Source organism: Aythya ferina (genome assembly GCF_964211825.1).
Source record: "Aythya ferina genome assembly, chromosome: 15".
Lineage (NCBI taxonomy): Eukaryota > Metazoa > Chordata > Aves > Anseriformes > Anatidae > Aythya > Aythya ferina.
The window spans coordinates 12,650,542-12,666,923 of record NC_140314.1 but is presented as its reverse complement, the minus strand read 5'-3'; the positions used below and the strand labels follow the sequence as shown (position 1 = coordinate 12,666,923).

Below are 16,382 nucleotides of genomic sequence, written 5' to 3'. Positions count from 1 at the left end.
GAAACAGGTTTCTGGCTGCCGCTGGAGTCTTTGCAATTTCCGATATAAATCATTGTCTTCAGCTACGCAGCTTAAAAATATCTCCTCCAAGGGCATGGATTCTTCCCTTTTTTACCCTCGTGCAGTCTGGGCGAGCGGCAATGTGGGCACAAAGTCGTGTTAGCATTTAAAATGCTAATGCCGCTCTGCAGTCGATGGAGCTCTACGCAGGTGCGTTTATAAAAGCACCGAGATTTACATGCCAGGAAAAAAAAAAAAAAAGAAAATGTTTTGAACTTGGACAGAGCCCAGGGCTCGTTGCTGCGGCGCGGCAGTGTGCGAAGTTGCACCCCTTTTGTCTTGTGCCAGCGCGATGTGTTACCGTGGGAGCGATGTAGCTTTTACTGAAATAGGAACAGCTCGGGGTGCTGCTTCTATTCTCGCCTCTCCCAGCGTAGCTCGCTTCCACGTGGGTGCAGGTGAAACAGGGGGAAGGGTTGGGGTCGGAGGGCTGGCACGGTGCCGCTCCGCAGCCCCAGCGGTGCCGTCCCTGCGGCCGTCCCCAAACCCTCAGCGCTCAGTGACCGCTCCGTGGGGCCGGGCAGCATCGCCTGTGGATCCAGGGTGAATCCAACCAACACCACCGCTCTGTAAACCTCCTGGTGTGCCCCCATACAGGCCTGGCTGCGAGGCCCCTGCCTTCTGTGCATCCTGCAGGAGGTGGTTGCAGCTCGGCGCCTTGCCTGGCACCGTCACAGGGTCACCGAAGGGTTGAGGCCGTCGCTGCTTGCCCGTGAATCACATCCGATGCTGACACCAGGCAGGCACCGCTGCCACGTTTGTAAGGGAGTGAAAAACGATCGTCATAACAAATGGAGCCGTGACAGGCAGCCGCCGCGGGTCGGGAGCGTTTGCGCGATCGGCTCTCCCTGCGTCACCTTGAGGAGTCGCTCGGGGGAAATGGGAGAAATTCAGCGCTGCAGGAAGGTGGGGTGCTGGACACACGGTCTGCACCGGGACCTCGACCCCAGTCCTTGTGGTGCTCAGGGAGCACAGAGGAGGGCTGTGGGAGCAACCGCAGGGAAGGGAAGTTCATTCTGTAAGAAGAGACTGGAAGAGCCTCCTTAATCAGCTTGGAAAAACGCAGGGAAAAAGGGGATATGAGGGCTGTATGATGGAAATTAACCGTGGGAGCAAGCACCGGAGAGGGAAAATAATTATTTAAGCTAAAGGTTAATATTGGCACAAGAACAAATGGGTACCACCAGGCTGAGAGCTGAATTTCAGGTGGAAATTCAAAGTTCCTTCTCATTCAGCACGGGATTTGGGAAGAGCCTTTTGCCAAGCCCCTTGGGGTGTGCGGGGAGCCCAGCGGGGTGTGTGCGGTGTGACAGGGAGGGGACAGGGCTGGGTGGCCATGGGTGAGACCCTGCCACCCCTGGGTGGGACCTCAGCAGCGTGGCCTGGGCCAGCACCGTCCCCAAGGACAGCAGCTGGGGACGTGGGGACTGTTCCCTGGGGGATGCTGCGGGATGGAGCTCAGCGAACAGGGAGCTGCTCCCTGGCTCTCTCCACCCCCCTAAAACTGATTTATTCTGGGTTTTTGGAGGCAACGCTTCTCTACCACAAAAGGCATCAGCTGGCTTGGATGATACTCAGTGCCCTGTGGAGGTTTTATTCCCTTAAAAGCTTCCCGTATTGTTCCAGCCCTGAACCCTCCGGTTTATTTACTTACTTCTGACTGTGAGTTTTGAGGTGGGCTAGGTTGGAGGTGCTAAATGGTCAGAGCGCTGATTGTGGCTCGCAGCTGAAGATACAAATCCTATTTAGAATGCACTGGGGAAGGAATTTGGGGAAGAAATTCCCACTGGGGAAGGCTTTGCTGAAATAGCAGCGGCTTTGCGCACTGGAAGGAGCCGCGTGCTGTCAGTCCAGCGGCCGTACCGTGTCCTGCAGGGGAGGTCCTGCCTTGAAGGCAGCCTGCTTCCAGTTCCACCTGCTGCAATGCACCTACCCTCTGTTTTCTCCCCTGCAGGTCGCTGGACAGAAAGCTGCAGAGACCGCTCCTGGGGAAGTCCCGGACGCTGCCCAGCATCCCGCAGTCCCCGGTCCTGAGCAGGCTTCCCCTCCTTGACTCCACGGCATATAGGGAGGAGATGCCGGAGCAGAAGTCCTACAAGAAGCACTCGGCCTCTGATGGCCAAAAGGGCTGCACGGTCCCATCTGCTGGTGAGTGCCGGGGAGAGCTTTCTGCCCGTTCTGCCTGGGGGCCAGCAAAATCTTACCCAACGAGTCCTTGTTCTCCAGGGGTGCGAACAGCAAGGTAAATCCAGTCCCTGTCTGTGGGGGGTTTATGCTGCCTCAAAAACAAATGTTCTTGGTGAGATATTTTTTTTTATATCCACTTCTGAGCCTTTCTTTGAGCCTGTTACTTAAACCTTCCCACCTTTTATTACACTGATGAAAAAAGCTGCATGGGGCTGCGAGAGCCCCTGGCTCGGAGGTGATGCTCAGAGCATCAGAGCTGGGTCTCCTGGCCACACGCGAGCTGCTGCTCCGGGTTCCTCTGGCCTCCCCAACAGACCCAGGTGCCTTCCTTCTGCAGCATCGAGTGGCTTCAGGGTGCTCGTTGCTGTCCCCGTGGGGAGCAGAGGCTGGGTGGCACCGTGTGGCTGTGCCGTTGTCCTGGCCCGCGGTGGGGGTTTGCTCTGGCAGATGCTCCCAGCCTGGGAGCGTGCGTTGGCCTTCGTGTCAACAGAGGATTTTTTACCGTGTTCTGCTCTTGTGCTGATCCTGATGAAATACTAATATGGTTGGACCAGCTGCTCTGAGCAAGTTTATTGGCAAAACTGTTGATGGGCAAAGTGTTTCACGCTTCTGGTGCCAGCAGAATCACGCTGGGGCCATAAGAACGATGGGGAAAGCGATTAGCACTGAAACAGAGATAAGGCTCGCGAGCCAGGGCTGACAATCCAGTGCAAAATAAAACCCTTATAAAATAGCTCCCGTCTACCAGCACTATTTGATTTTTTTTTTTAATTTCTTTTTAAAAAAAATATTTTAAATCTAACCCCCTCGCTGTCAGATTGCTGCAAGCTCTACCAAGCAGAGCAGCTGTCCAAGCCCTGGATTAATTTTAAAGCTCTGCAGACTGCGTTTCATTTCCTGGTCCTACTAATTCTCCCAAAAGAGCAGGTCTGGGCGTAGGAGGGAGGACCTGTGGAAAGCTCGTGTAGCTGCCTCCTGGGGACAGGAGGGACGGGGACACTTGGGAGTGGGTAGGTGACGGCACGTAACTCTGTGCGTAGAATCAGAGGGCTCGTGCTACTCTGTGAGCCCTCCAAATCTCCTGGGCCACCAAGGCATGGTTTGCAAGGACAGACCTGAATGCGCAGTGGAGATCTGCGTCCTGGTAGAGGGCAAAAAGACGTGCCCAAAAAGCCTCGGGTGTGCAAGAGCACCCACTGCGAAGGGCGCAGCACCTGCAGCAGGTCTCTGGCTGGTGTGCTGGTGCTTGCAGAGAGCTGTGCTGGAGGGGGAGGTTGGTGTGAGGCTGGGGGGTGACATCCCAGCAAGAGCCAGACCCTCTGCAAACCTCATCACCTGCTGCAAACACCTCCTTTGCCTTGTACACGTCAAACAGCCACCCCAGAGCAACTGGGCGCAGCCTGCCCTGCGCAGCGGGGTAGGGGTGGGAGCTGATTGCACGGACACCTGGCTAGGGTATTGCTTTATTTGTGGCTGGAAGGTGGCTAGGATGATAGGAAGAGGAGTATGGAAACAGTTTGGAAGCTCCCTCCGTAGCCAGAGCTGTAGATGAATGAATGAGTTGTTGTTTTCTATCCAGAACCTCCCATGCTTTTTATCTGGCTCCTTGACACCCAGGAGCTGCTAATTAGCTACTCATTAAGCCTATCAGCATGCTGTCATGAAGAAAAGATGCTTTTCTCAGCATTGCCTAGTTATTGTATCAGTCTCTCACAGCCCGGATCGCAGTTAGCAGTATTTACCTGTAATAGGCAGGGCTCAGATAAATTTAGTCTTGGAACAACAAACGGTGGCTTAGGTAAATGCCAGAGCCCTGGCCTGACCTGCAGGGGTGCAGCATCTCTCTGCCTGCAGGGACTGTGTAGTAGTGGAACGTGACATCTGGACAGGAGGACGAGAGCAAAGCACTGCATGGGCCAGAGGCTTACGGAGCCCTCTGTGTGCTGGCGGGGAAGGGAGGCTTCCCCAGCACCTGCCTCGCCCCAAACCAGTGACCATTTGGTACTGCACTGGGAGCCTTGCATGCTGGCAGCAGAGAAATGTGCTGCCTTTTGCTTGCCACCCCTTATTCCGTGCCCATGGGAAGTCCTGGGGATGGGCTTGAGAATTTTGTTGTTGTTGCCCCCTCTTCTCTCCCTTTTGCAGCGGGACCCTGAGCTCAGAGCAGAACCCTGCAGTCAGCTTCTCTAATACCGGAGTGTTTTGGGTAGCCCACAAAGACTGGAGGAGTGCCAACCTTACATCTCTGTAGAAGTTCAGCACGGGCACGCGGCCACCTCCTGAAACACCTTTCCTTGCCCAGGTGCCCGTGGTGTGCTCGCAGCAGGGTGGTGGTGCTGGCTCCCTGCTCCTCTCCCTGCTGCTGCGCTGCCTGGTGAAGGGAGGGCTCTGACGCTGCAGCCTGGGACCTGGGCAACGTGCCACCAGCACGTGGTGGAGGAGCACGAGGCCCTTCTTCCACCGGGCTGCGAGTGCTGGGGAAAGCCTCGTGCTGCTCACGGGGCTGAGTGCTCGGTCTGGCTGCGCTGAGCACGTGGCATGGCTGGAGGGCCTGTGCTCTCACTGCCCTTCCATCTCTCATGTCCTTCTGACTTCCTGATTAATGCTTCAAGTCCAGAAAGAAGAAAGGGTTTGCAGCAGTCACAGGTGCCAAGCCCAGGAAGATGCTTTAAGTCTTTTGGAGGTACCCAATTTGCCAGGCGTAGCGCTGGGTGGTGGGAGGGTGGAAGATCACGAGGGTAGGTGGCCTCCAGCCTGCGGGCTTGCTCTTTCCCCTCCAGGGACTTCTGCTCTTGGTCTTCCCCTCTGACCTTTCCAGGCTCTGGGCTTCATCACTGATTTACTTCCTTGGTAGAAATCAGGAGTGAGCTCCTTCAGCATGTACAAAACCTTTTAGGGATAGATAAAGTCCTGACCTCTGTGCCACATCCCTGTGCCCAAGGGGGAGGCTCTGCACCCCTTACACCCAAGCAGGGGAGGAGTGGGGCAGGAGATGAGGCGGATCAGGCTGGGTTTTGGGGTGAGCAGCTCTGCACAGGCAGAGCTCAGCATGCAGCCTGGGTCGTCCTTGCTCCGGGGCAGCACGTGGTGGCTGTGCCCAGCTCGCCGTGGGGCCGGGAGATGAGCTGGGGCAGCGGGGCCGGCTCCTTGGTGCACGGTTTCGCTGCTGTCAGCGGTGTGTCTGCCCCGGCCCTCCTGCCTCGTCCCCGAGCGCTGCTGCCGTGCGCTGGCAGCCGGGATCTGGGCGCCGATTGACGTGTTTGTGCGTTGAATAATCACAGCTTTCAAACAGCAGTTCCTGTGTTGGATGAGTTGACATTTGGAGAGGAGCAGCAGCGGCTTATTAAAGTGAAAGCAGGGGTAAAGAGGGAAAAAAAACGCTCCTAGGTAGTGATGTGCTCAGGGTTGCCTCTTTTTTGGCAGCTCTAATCGCTTCTTCTCCCTTGTCCTCTTGATTGTGCTGGTTTCTGCTCAGTGTGTCCCTGCCCCGGGCAGGGCTCACACCCAGAAGATGCCTTCACACTTGGAAGAGCTGCAGGAGCTTGGGGAGCAGGGGTGGCTGTGAAAGCAGAGGGCAGCAGGGCAGAAGTCCAGCCTGTGTCTCGCTCCATGTGAATCCCGCAGCCTTGCGAGGCAAACCAGACTTCACTGGCTGATTTCTGGCTGGTTTCCACCTTAGGGCCTTCACCTGCTTTCAGCTCCGGAAGGGTTTTGCTCCTCGGCCCTGGGTTAGCAGGGTCACGATCATTTGTGCCTGGAGATGTTGGGTTTTTCAGAAAGCAAATAAAAATGATTTTGCCTCATGAACAGGCAGTGGGAGGGGAGAGGGTTGTGAAGGTAACCCCGTGAAGTGCCCTTCAGTACCACCATGGCCAATAATTGATCTGTTTTTATAATTGAGCAAGAGGGGTGTTCTTGCTAATTTATTATGGCTATCAAGAAGTGATTTGGGCTGGGAGGTGAGGAGCAGGGAAAGCTCGCTGTTTGCCAGCTGTGAGGACGGGATTGGCAACAACAAGCACACAATATCCGAGCTGCTCGGAAAATAGCAGAGCAGTGGTGTTGTGGAGATGCTTACCCTCTGCTCTGCCGTTTTCCCTTTCGTTGCAATGAAGTGCAGTCAGTACCTGTAAATCCTTTTCCAGCTTACAACACTTCTGATGCCTCAGTTTCCCTATTCACAAAGGGAGATGTATTGTAGTTACTGATTGCAAAGCATGTGAATACCTGCAGGGAGAGGGGCTTGATGCAGGTATGTAGGATTCAATTACAGTTCAACTGCAGGAATTTTATTCCTTTTAGAAGATAAAACTAGAACATTCTCTCTTAATGTGGAACATTGTGTTGAATTTGGGGTGATGGAGAATGAGCGAGGTTTTTGAGTTCTTCACAAGTGAGCCTTTCAAATGTGTGACCCTATTGGAATTAAATAATAGGAAGTTTTTAAGTGTTGGGATTTTGGTCCTCTGTTTATGAATTAGTGTTTATATAAATATATATGAAATTATGAAATAGTATTTATACTAGAGTAGAGCCTGGCGGCCCTGGCTCTGATCACTGTGCTCAGCAGTACGTGGTTGATTCCTGCTGTGATGACTTTGGGACCGAGCACTGACAGGGTGGGTGCTGGTGAACAAGGTTGGGCAAAACCAGCGTGGGGCAGGTTGAATGAAGCTCAGCAGACTGGGGACAAGGACTCCGTGGGGCTCGTGGCAGAGCCGTGCCCTCTAAACCCCGTGTGTGGCAGCATCCATCCCACGTAGCCCCGTGGTGCAGAGCATGGGTGGAGGCGGCCTGGGGCGGACATCTCCGCCTGCACCCCTTCTCTGGGCTGCAGGGGGGCACAACCCAGGGATGGCCGCAGCTCTGAAGGGTTCATCGTGTCCCTCTGTCCCCAGGGGAGGCCTGGCGGCTGGAGGACGACTGCATGGACCCCCCGGGGGATGCCCAGCTGCAGCCGCGGCTCCGCACGGCGGTGGAGGACGCCCCGTTCAGCCATTTCCGCACCCGCTCCTTCTACATGCGGAAGAGCCTGTCGGTCGACAACCACCTGGGGTCCTTGGGCTACGCCGTCCACCCCGCGGAGACGAAGGCCGAGCGCGTCAGGACCAAGCTGCGGCGGCAATTCGTGAGTACCGGGGCGCCGTGCTGAGGGGGGTTCCCAAAAACACCGGCGTGGCGCGGAGCTGGGTTTGTGTAAAGCGTTAGCGAAATGGCAACGAGGTGCCTGCAGCTGGGTGGAGCAGAGAGCTGAGGTGGCTCCGGTTTGCCCACGCTGTGCCGGGAGGCCTGCTGGGCCCGCTGGGCAGGCGTTGTGGCTCCCGTCCCCGCCGTGCTGCGGGTTTGCTGTAACAGCGGGGATCGTGCTGGCGCAGGTGGCTGCTGCTCGGCCGGGCGATGTGCGGTGTGGAAATCTCCTCATTACACCTCTGGACGCTGCTGTTCAAAATACAAAACGAGGTTGAAAGCATAAAGGAGTTTGTGCTCTGAGCCTTGGCCGCCAGAAATTTGGTCTTCCCAGGGGTTTGCTTCATGGCAGCAGAGGGGTGTGGGAGGGGGCTGCGCTTTCAGGGAGGGCAGCGAGGCGGCCCCGACACCCCTCGGAGCACCCTGGGGCTGGATCGGGTGCCTCACGCTCCCCGATCAATGTTTAATGGGCTTTGCGTCTCCTCTTCCCCAGAGATACTCGATACAGGGATTCGTGTGGCTTTCCTCCTGCCTCTTTACTGGCCTCGGGGTTGTAATGAGGGCTCGAGTGTCCCCACCCTGAAAAGCGCTCGGTGTTGGTTGGAAATGGATGAGGGCACTCGTACAATGGGAGCAGAGCGGGGACCGGGCACCTGTGCAACCCAAAGTGGGGTTGGGAGCTGCCAGCCAAGGCTGGCGGTGCTCACCCTGCCGCAGGGCTTGGATCTACACAACGCGTCTTTTGCAACGCCCGCTCCTGAAGCTGCTGAGTTTCCTGTATCCTAGAGGAAATCCCGTCCTCCCTGGGCAGGGATCTTGGTCGTGGCTGCTGTTGCCTGCCCATGGCAGGGTGTTTTGGGGAGCTGGCTGGGACCTCGGCGCTGTGAGCGGCCCCTGGGACCCATCTCTGCGGGTGTGGGAAGCAGCAGCAGCATCCCGGGGAGGAAACAAGCAGCAGTGGGACAGGGCATCCGAGGAGCTGCCCAAAGAATCAGAGGTGTTTCGGATGAGGCAGTCCTGCTGTGGGGTAAGGAGCGGATACCTGATTTCTCGGGATTTCAGCCCGGATCTGCAGCCTGCCTGCCTGTGCTCTGGCAGCTCTGAGCGTTGTCTGCGGGTGCCTTTCTTTGGCCTCTGACTTCGTGAGGGTTTTTGCCAGTCACTTTCGGGGACCTTTAGCTCTCCGTGGTGCACTCGTGGAGCTGAGTAATGCTGTCCATCAAAGAGCAGAGCAGGGGTTTTGTAGATTTCTTTTTCCTTGGTGTGTCATTTCTGGGTAGTTTTAATAGCTGAAGGCTGTTGTTGCCGTAGGCTCAGCCATGGGCTGTGGCCTTGTCAGACCTGCTGAGAAAATCAGGCTCACCCTACCTTACAGGGCATGAGCAGGGCTTTCTGAAAGGGCTGGGCACCCCCATGCAGCTGGACAGCCAGCGTTTCACATTCAAAGTGAAGGTCCTGCCAAGTGGGGAAGGTTTCTTGAAGAAGATGCGGGCTGGCACGGGGCTGTGTGGCCTCCCAAGCTCCGCTTGTGCCTTTCTGTGCTGGTGTCGGTGGGGTTTTGCCCAGGCTTATCCTCAGCCCTCACCCCCGTCATGATGCCTGCTCTGCCCTGGGGAGGAATTTGGGCCAGGTGTGCACTGCCCTCCTCGTGCACAGCAGAGCACTTAGAGGAGAGAATGTGATCTGGCTTTTCTGCAGCAGCTCACCTGGGACCTCCCCTAAAAGTCCCAATTTAAAGCTTGGCTCATTTTTCAGGGCTGTAGCACTTACCCAGCTCGTAGCCTTAAATTCCCAGCTTCGCTCTTCCCGTGCTGACAGCCTGAGCTGTCTCAGGGCTTGCATCCCTGTGCCTGCGGGGCTGTAGGATCTTTTCCCTTCTCTGCTGGTGATGAGGGGAGCCCCTAAAGTGGTGCCCGGGGCCCACCCCTAGGAGCCGTCCCCTGGTGCAGGATGGATTTCCCCGAGCCGTGTCGCCGGTGGCATGTCTGCAGTCCCGCTGCTGGCATGTGACGGGTCTGCACGTACAGATTGCTTGGATTTGCATAATTTGAATTTTAAATGAATTCCGATTTTTGTGATTGTCAGAATGAGTTTTCTTTCTAATGAGCCTTTCCATTTCCCTCCCGGAAGGCTGGTGACGTTGGCAAAGTTTTTGCCTTGGAGAAAGGGAAGCGTGCGGTGGCTCCTGACAGCCGTCTGTCACGGCTGCTGTGCCCCCCCCTGTTCTGGGGCTGGGAAGGAGAGGTGAAGGAGTTTCAGCAGCGTCCCCCCTGGCTCAGGGGGGCTGCCAGTGTGCCCTCTCCCTGCCTCGAGCTGGGACCTCGTGCCTGCTGTTTGCAGGTGATGGTCCAGGGGTGTCCTGCAGCCTCGAGGAGCAGGGAGGGGACCTTCCATGGCCACCCTTGTCCTGTTCCTCTGGGAGGAGGAGGGTGGTCGAGGCTGATGCTGCATTGCTGCCACAGTGAAGATTTTTCAAGTAGGTTGTGCTGTTTACCTCTTATGCACTGACTTTTTTTAAATTATTTTTTAATTATTACTTTTGCACAGTATTTTTTTTCCAGGCAGTCATTCTGTTACTGGATGTCTCAGTGCCCTCCAGGACAGGCTGAGAGCCCTGTTTGTCTTGGGAGCTCTTCTGATGAGTCGAGCAGAGCTAATGCTTGCCTTACAGACCTGGTAATCACAGAACGGCTTGGGTTGGAAGGGATCTTAACGATCACCTGGTTCCAACCCCCCTGGAGGTAACGTGGAGGAGAAGACTAAACAAACGGTCGGGCCTGGTAATGAGAGGCAGTGAGGAAAGGAGCTTCTTCCTGGCAGAAACCTGATCAAATGTGGGGCTCACCGAGGTCACGAGCAGTGCCTGAGCTGCTGGAGGAGGCAGGTAGCGTCTGTCTGGCATGGACACATCCAGATTTTCCCATTCCCGTGGAATAATGATCAGTTCAGAACCTCCTTCCTTTGCTGCTGGGCACTGTGGTGATGTTGGGTGGAGTGTGGGGGTCTGCGCAGGAGCCTCCTCGTGTCAGAGCAGTGAGGGGTCTTGGTTTCAGAGCACTCGGGGGCTTGCTGGGTCTGTCGGGTGCGACTGGAACCGGAGGCTCTGCGGGGAAAGCAGAGACAGACCTGGCCCTGCTCTCATTCCACTGACATCACCGAAACTCTCCTGGTTGCTTTATTTTATTCGGTTCTGTTCTGACACTGCTACAGAGCCACTTGCTCTCTCACAGCAAAATGTTAGCAAACAGCCAACTGGTACTTGTTTGTGCCCTGTACTTCAGTGTAACAACAACAAAATAATAAGGGGGAAAAAAAAAAAGGCTGGAGCCATACAACAAGCAGGTCAACTGTGTTAGTGGAGAGGCTGAGTAAAGCAGCAGGCGTTGTGCTGCATCTACGCACACGCTGTCCTCGGCTTTGCAAAGCACAAAGGCAGTGTCTGCCTCAAGGAGCTAAATGCGAAGGTAGATGAGAGATGCACACTGCATCATCCCGTGGCGCGGAACCGTGCCCTGGCAGATTGCTCACTTGCTGACTATTGTTCATTGATGAGTATTCAGAAAAAAAAAACAACCCACAAACCTAATAAATAATGTGACTCTTGTGCCGGATAGCAGCTTATTCACTGAGCACAACCGGCAGCTGAACAATCCCTGGTAGCAGGCACTGAGGGGGAGCCCGTGCGTGAATCACTCGGCTTTGCACCAAGCACGGGAGCGAACCAAGGCTCCTGCTGATAAACAGGAGCAGGACACCACGAGGAGCACCCTGCTCCTTTCTTTGGCAGATCCCTCAGCGCAGCCCAAGAATTTATTCTGCACCTTGGGCGTTTGGTGTCAAATTCTTGTTCCTCTGATGCATGTGAATGCAAATGCCTTGGAGGGCTTGGCTGTGACGGGAACGATAGGCAAATAATTTCCTTTCCTCCCAGCTTCTGCTGCCTTGCTAAGGCCCAGCGCTCCCTGCCTCTGCGCTGTCACATCCACCTGGCTCTGCCAGCCCTTCCCAGCTGGTCTATGGACCACTCCAGGATTGTTCCCCGTTATGCAGGAATGCTTTTAGCTCACTCTCCTCTTGAGTGGAGGTTGGTTCTCTTCATCCCTTCCCACCCCACTGGCCCTCCCCAGGGCTCTCCGTGCATATTGGGAAGCTTCATCCCAATGCAGGCGAGGGCTGGGTATCTCGGAGGCATTGCGTGGTGCTCCAGGAGGATGGCTGGGTGGAGAAGAGGTGGGCAGATGCAGCCGAACTGCCTTCACCCCAATCCGCCTTCCTTTGCATTATCTGGTACATGAAAGGCTGGATCTGGGCACGTCGGGGTGTTTTACTGTATGCTGAGCATCCCTAAAGCAGAGAAGCACAAAGCACTGTTAGCATTTGCATCCTCTCCCAGGCACTACAGCGGTGGCACAGAGGAGCTCTGCTGCGCTGAAGGGCTTTTGATCTCCTGCTTGTGGAAATGCGACTCTGATGGTCGGGAGGGGGAGTTCTGCTTATCGTTGTCAGCCCCCACTCTGTGCTGGTTATCTGCTTGCAGTGGGAGCTGGGAGCTGATTTCAATAAAGTTCATAAAGATGTATTTTTCTTGTTTTAAATACCCCAAATGTGGGGCATCAGAAGTCGTTGCGTTTCTGGAACCACATCTATCTGGCATGTGAACATCAGCCTAATGCTGCCGATTCCTAAACTGTGTTCAGCTGCTGCTTTGTGCTTAACTTCAGCATCTCCCTTTCATTTTTGCACTTAGTGGTGAATTTTCTGTGGGAATAGGGAAAAGAAAATTAAATCCAAGTGTCACACAGGGCAGGATGGCCAGACACACTGCTAGCCCACCAGGGCAGCACCGGGCTGCAATGTTTGCTCCAGGAGCTGGCGTAGCTCTGCTCCAGCCCTGCCCTGCCCCTGGATTTCCCTGCTCCCATGCAGGGACCATGGCTTCGTGGCTGATTTTTTTGTGGCCAAAGCCTGTATGTGAGTCTGGAGATGTTCCAAGCCGTGCCAACAACGCTGACAGTAGTGGAGAAGATCCCGCAGGAGAGCAGCGAGTAAGCACGTGGCGCTCTGAGCACTGGAGGTGTGAGGGCTTTGCAGAGGGGCAGGTGAAGGTGCTGTAATGGTTTGCCTCCATCGTCTGCAGTATTTGGTCAGCGCTGACGCACGGCACGCTGCAGGTTCCTGAAAAAAAAACAGTGGAAGGAGAGTGAGACGGCAGCGTGACCACTGCACGAGCACCTGAGGTGTGCAGACATGGCACGAAGATGATTCCTCTGCCCTTTGCTCTGCAAACCCTGGCTCCCAGACCCTCTGCCACGAGAAGGCTCAGTGCACCCATGGGGTGGGCACATGGATGGTGCCCAGTTGTGTCAAGCTTTTACAGCCTGGCAGCGAACACCGGCTTCACCAGCAAACCTCTCCTGGCCTAGGAGACCTGTAGACACAACAGGAGTGCGTGTTCCCTCCTCAAAGGAAGGGGGTGAATTGGGCTGGGAGGGAGATTTGCCAGGTTTCTGAAGGGGGAATGCCCAGCAGTTTGTCTCTTAAACCTATTCGTTGATACTTTTTTAATGCTTCATGTAGGACAGGAACGCCTGGTGTTTGTAAATTGCCTGTAGGGAGTTTCTTCTGGTGGCTGGAAGTGATTTGAGGAGCCCCAGATGGGCAGTGAGTCTTTCAGGGGTGCGAGAGTACGGTCTTTGATGGTGCCATAAAACAGGAGAGCAGCAGGTCCCTGTGCTCGAACTGGAAGGTGTTTATTGCTGGGACAGGCTTGGGTTTGGGTTGAATATTGCCATTCTGCAGGTGGGATGTTAGCGTGAGCTTTGCACCTCTCCTCAGGGCTCCTAGAAGAGCAAATGCAGGTTGGATTTGGTCCTAACTTGGCTCTGTCCACGTATTTCCAGCAAAATGCTAGGGAATAACCTCGAGATGAAAAATACAGCACCCACAATTAAAAACAACCACCACAAACCTCAATTTCCCTGCAAACTCATAGTGTTTGCTCCCTCTGCTGGCTCTGCACTGAGACGGAGCAGCCCAGGCTGAGCTGGCAGAGGGCAGGGGGGTGCTGGAGGGGGCTGCGGGTGGGCGCACGCTGCCCTTGCAGCAGCAAAAGGCGCGGACCCAAACGGGGGAGCAGCAGGGTTGGGGGGGAGGAATCCAAGTCCTTTGCCAGCTTCCAATTTTACTCCGCTTCTCAAAGCTAGACTTGCTAAAAATGTACCCTGCCTCTTCTGGTATTTAAAGTTGGTGCGAAAAAAAGGCTCTTTTAAAAAAAGCGAGGTGTTATTTGGTGAGTCGGGGTGGTCCTCGGTGGGTGCTGCAGCCGGGGCTGGGCGCCTGCTGGGGAGGGAGCTGGGGACGGGTCGGGTCGGCCACCGCTGTCATTTGGCACGAGCGGCTGTTGGGCTGATATTGGTGCCTGAAGGGGTGCCACCTGATTTCCCCATTCCGCAGGAAAAGTGCTGGAGAGGAGCGAGTCTGACAGGCAGAGCAAAGCCTTCAAAATATCCCTTTTCTTTAAAAAACAATCACTTGCCCTTGCTGAGCACACAAAGACTGGTGCTGGCAGGGGCAGGTAGGTGCTGGTCGGGGTGAGGAGCCCTCTCCATGTCACAGCTTCTGCGCCTGCCTTTGGCTGGCTGTCGTGATGCTGATAGGGGTCCTGTGTCCCCCACCCAGGTTTGTCCTGCCCTCCGTGTCCAGCCGGAGCAGTCCCGGCAGCTCGGGCTGTTCTGTTGGTTCCAAAGTGCACAGCTGGGTGTTTTTTGTTACCCTACTTTATTTTTCTTCCCATTTCTTGGACTCTGTGATTTGCCAGTTAGAATAGCTTTAGGATTATGGGTCTCTCGATCCCAGCCTGGTCACTGCTTAGATCAGGTGGAGCAGATCGCATCCCCTGCTGACCATGAGGCTTCTTGGTCCTCCTGTGGCCCTTCTTCACGTTTTCCTTGTGCCCACGAAGATACACTCCTTTCTCCTTCCTTTCAAGCTCTCCTGCTGTTGTTTCCCCAGACACAAGGCAGCAAACCTGGGTGCTGCAGTCTGGCTTCGTGCAGTTTGGAGCTCGCAGCCTGCAGGTTTTGGGGTCTGAGATGTGTCCCAGACCTCGATGAAAAGGAGCAGCGCTTTGAGAAGTACCTTCCCTGACAGCAGATTCACACAGCGAGATGCCCATGCCTGGACAGGACCCTTCTGGACATTGCTGTGGTTTCGGGGGGACTCAAGAATCTGTCAGGGGGGTGCAGCTGCATTACACCTCCCAGCTCTGAGCGTGGGGACCTGCTGCTCTCCTGGTTTGTGGTACCCTCAGAGAGACAATTTATAAATTAGGGCTACGAAGATGATGAGGGGACTGGAGCAGCTGTCGCATGAGGACAGGCTGAGGGAGCTGGGCCTGTTTAGCCCAGAAAAGAGAAGACTGAGGGGAGACCTCATCAGTGTGTATAAATATCTGAGGGCAGGGTGTCGAGAGGATGGAGCCGGTCTCTTCTCAGTTGTCCCCAGTGAAAGAGGCAACGGGCACGAACTGAAGCACAGGAGGTTCCGGCTGAATATGAGGGGGCACTTCTGTACTGGGAGGGTGACAGAGCACGGGGACAGGCTGCCCGGAGAGGGTGTGCAGTCTCCTTCTCTGGAGATACTCAAAACCCACCTGGTTGCTGTCCTGCACAACATGCTCTGGGTGATCCTGCTTGGCAGGGGTTGGGACTGGGTGATCCCCAGAGGTCCCTTCCCACCTCAGCCGTTCTGTGACTCTGCAACTGGCAGCAGCTTAGAGCAGTGGCTGTCTGTAGGTGGCACTTGCTGTGTGCTGGGTGCTGGGAGCTGGGGATGCTCAGGGCAAGGTAGCAGCGTGCTGCCAAGCTCGCTTCCCTGTTAGAAACCAGGCAGCACCAAGAGATGCTGGGGTGCCGGGGCACGGGTGCAGTAGCGGTGCTGTGCTGCAAGAGGTCTCTGCAGCACTGTGCTTCAGCACGCTGCTGCCTGCCACTGAGCAGCAGCTCCTCGGGCTGCTCGGACCCTTCCTCCCCCACCTCTGGAAACTGGGACTTGTTTTACCCATCCTTTTCCTCACCGGAGAGGTCTTTCTCGCCACCTTTGCATCCTCACATTCTCGTCTCTGAGCGCAGCAAGGCTGGCTGGGGAGGGCAGCGGTCAGGGCTGAGTGTTCATCACTGAGGAGTGGTGCTGGGCTCTGCTGCTTCGCGTCTGCTCGTCCCTGCAGCAGCACCTGGAGCTCGGCTCTTCGCTGCCAGCTGCTTTCCAGCAGGAGCTGTGAGGCTGGGAGCACGGCACCGGGCCCACCTGGGCGCATTCAGCCACTGCTGCCTGCAGCCAGCCTGGCCTTGGTGCAGCGGGTGCTGCACCTAATTTAGGGCTTTTTACGTGCCTTGATTTGCTGAACCTCAGCAAGTGGCTTTGGGGATGGCACAGACCAGAATCTTTATCAATAGAGTTTTGTTTTTTTTTTTTTTTTTTTTTTCTCAAAAAAAACACTGCCTTAACTGTCGGTGCCTCCTGCGCTTGCAGCCCCCATGGGAGCAGGGCAGGGGCAGCACTGACCCCCAGCCCCTGCAGCATGAGGGGCAGGACAGCAGGCACCCCGCCTCGGCACCTCCTCGTGCTGCTGGCACCTGTGGAGGAGATGGAGTTCCTAATTTCCATGGCCGTGCATGTCTCCTTTCCTCTCCGTGCACAGGCATCCTGGCACGTGGGAATACTCCGGGCAACGCGAGGTCTCTCGGTGCAGGCTGGAGCTGGGTCAGCTCCTTGTGCAGAGGGGCTGGAGGAGGGCAGGGGGTCTCGTGGGGACACGTCTCCAGCCTGCTGGGGCACACGGTGGGCTCTCCGTGGGTACTACTGCTGGCTGAGAGAGGCTGGTGGTGATGTCCTAAACCTCCCCGGGAGCACAGTGAAGCGGGGTCCAGGGAGGGACCTGGCAGTGATCT

General features: G+C 55.8%; 1 protein-coding gene across 5 annotated transcripts in view; it reads left to right on the top strand.

The window, feature by feature from the left end:
- LOC311445098 (ankyrin repeat and fibronectin type-III domain-containing protein 1-like) overlaps positions 1–16,382 on the top strand; it is a 184,318-nt gene that overhangs the window by 50,829 nt on the left and 117,107 nt on the right. For all 5 annotated transcript variants that reach the window (XM_084536816.1, XM_084536817.1, XM_084536818.1 and 2 more), the window contains 2 exons: positions 2,015–2,208; positions 7,146–7,375. In XM_084536816.1, coding sequence (XP_084392942.1) covers positions 2,136–2,208; positions 7,146–7,375 — 303 coding nt within the window. In that variant the 5' untranslated portion in view covers positions 2,015–2,135. The remainder of the gene's footprint in view (positions 1–2,014; positions 2,209–7,145; positions 7,376–16,382) is intronic.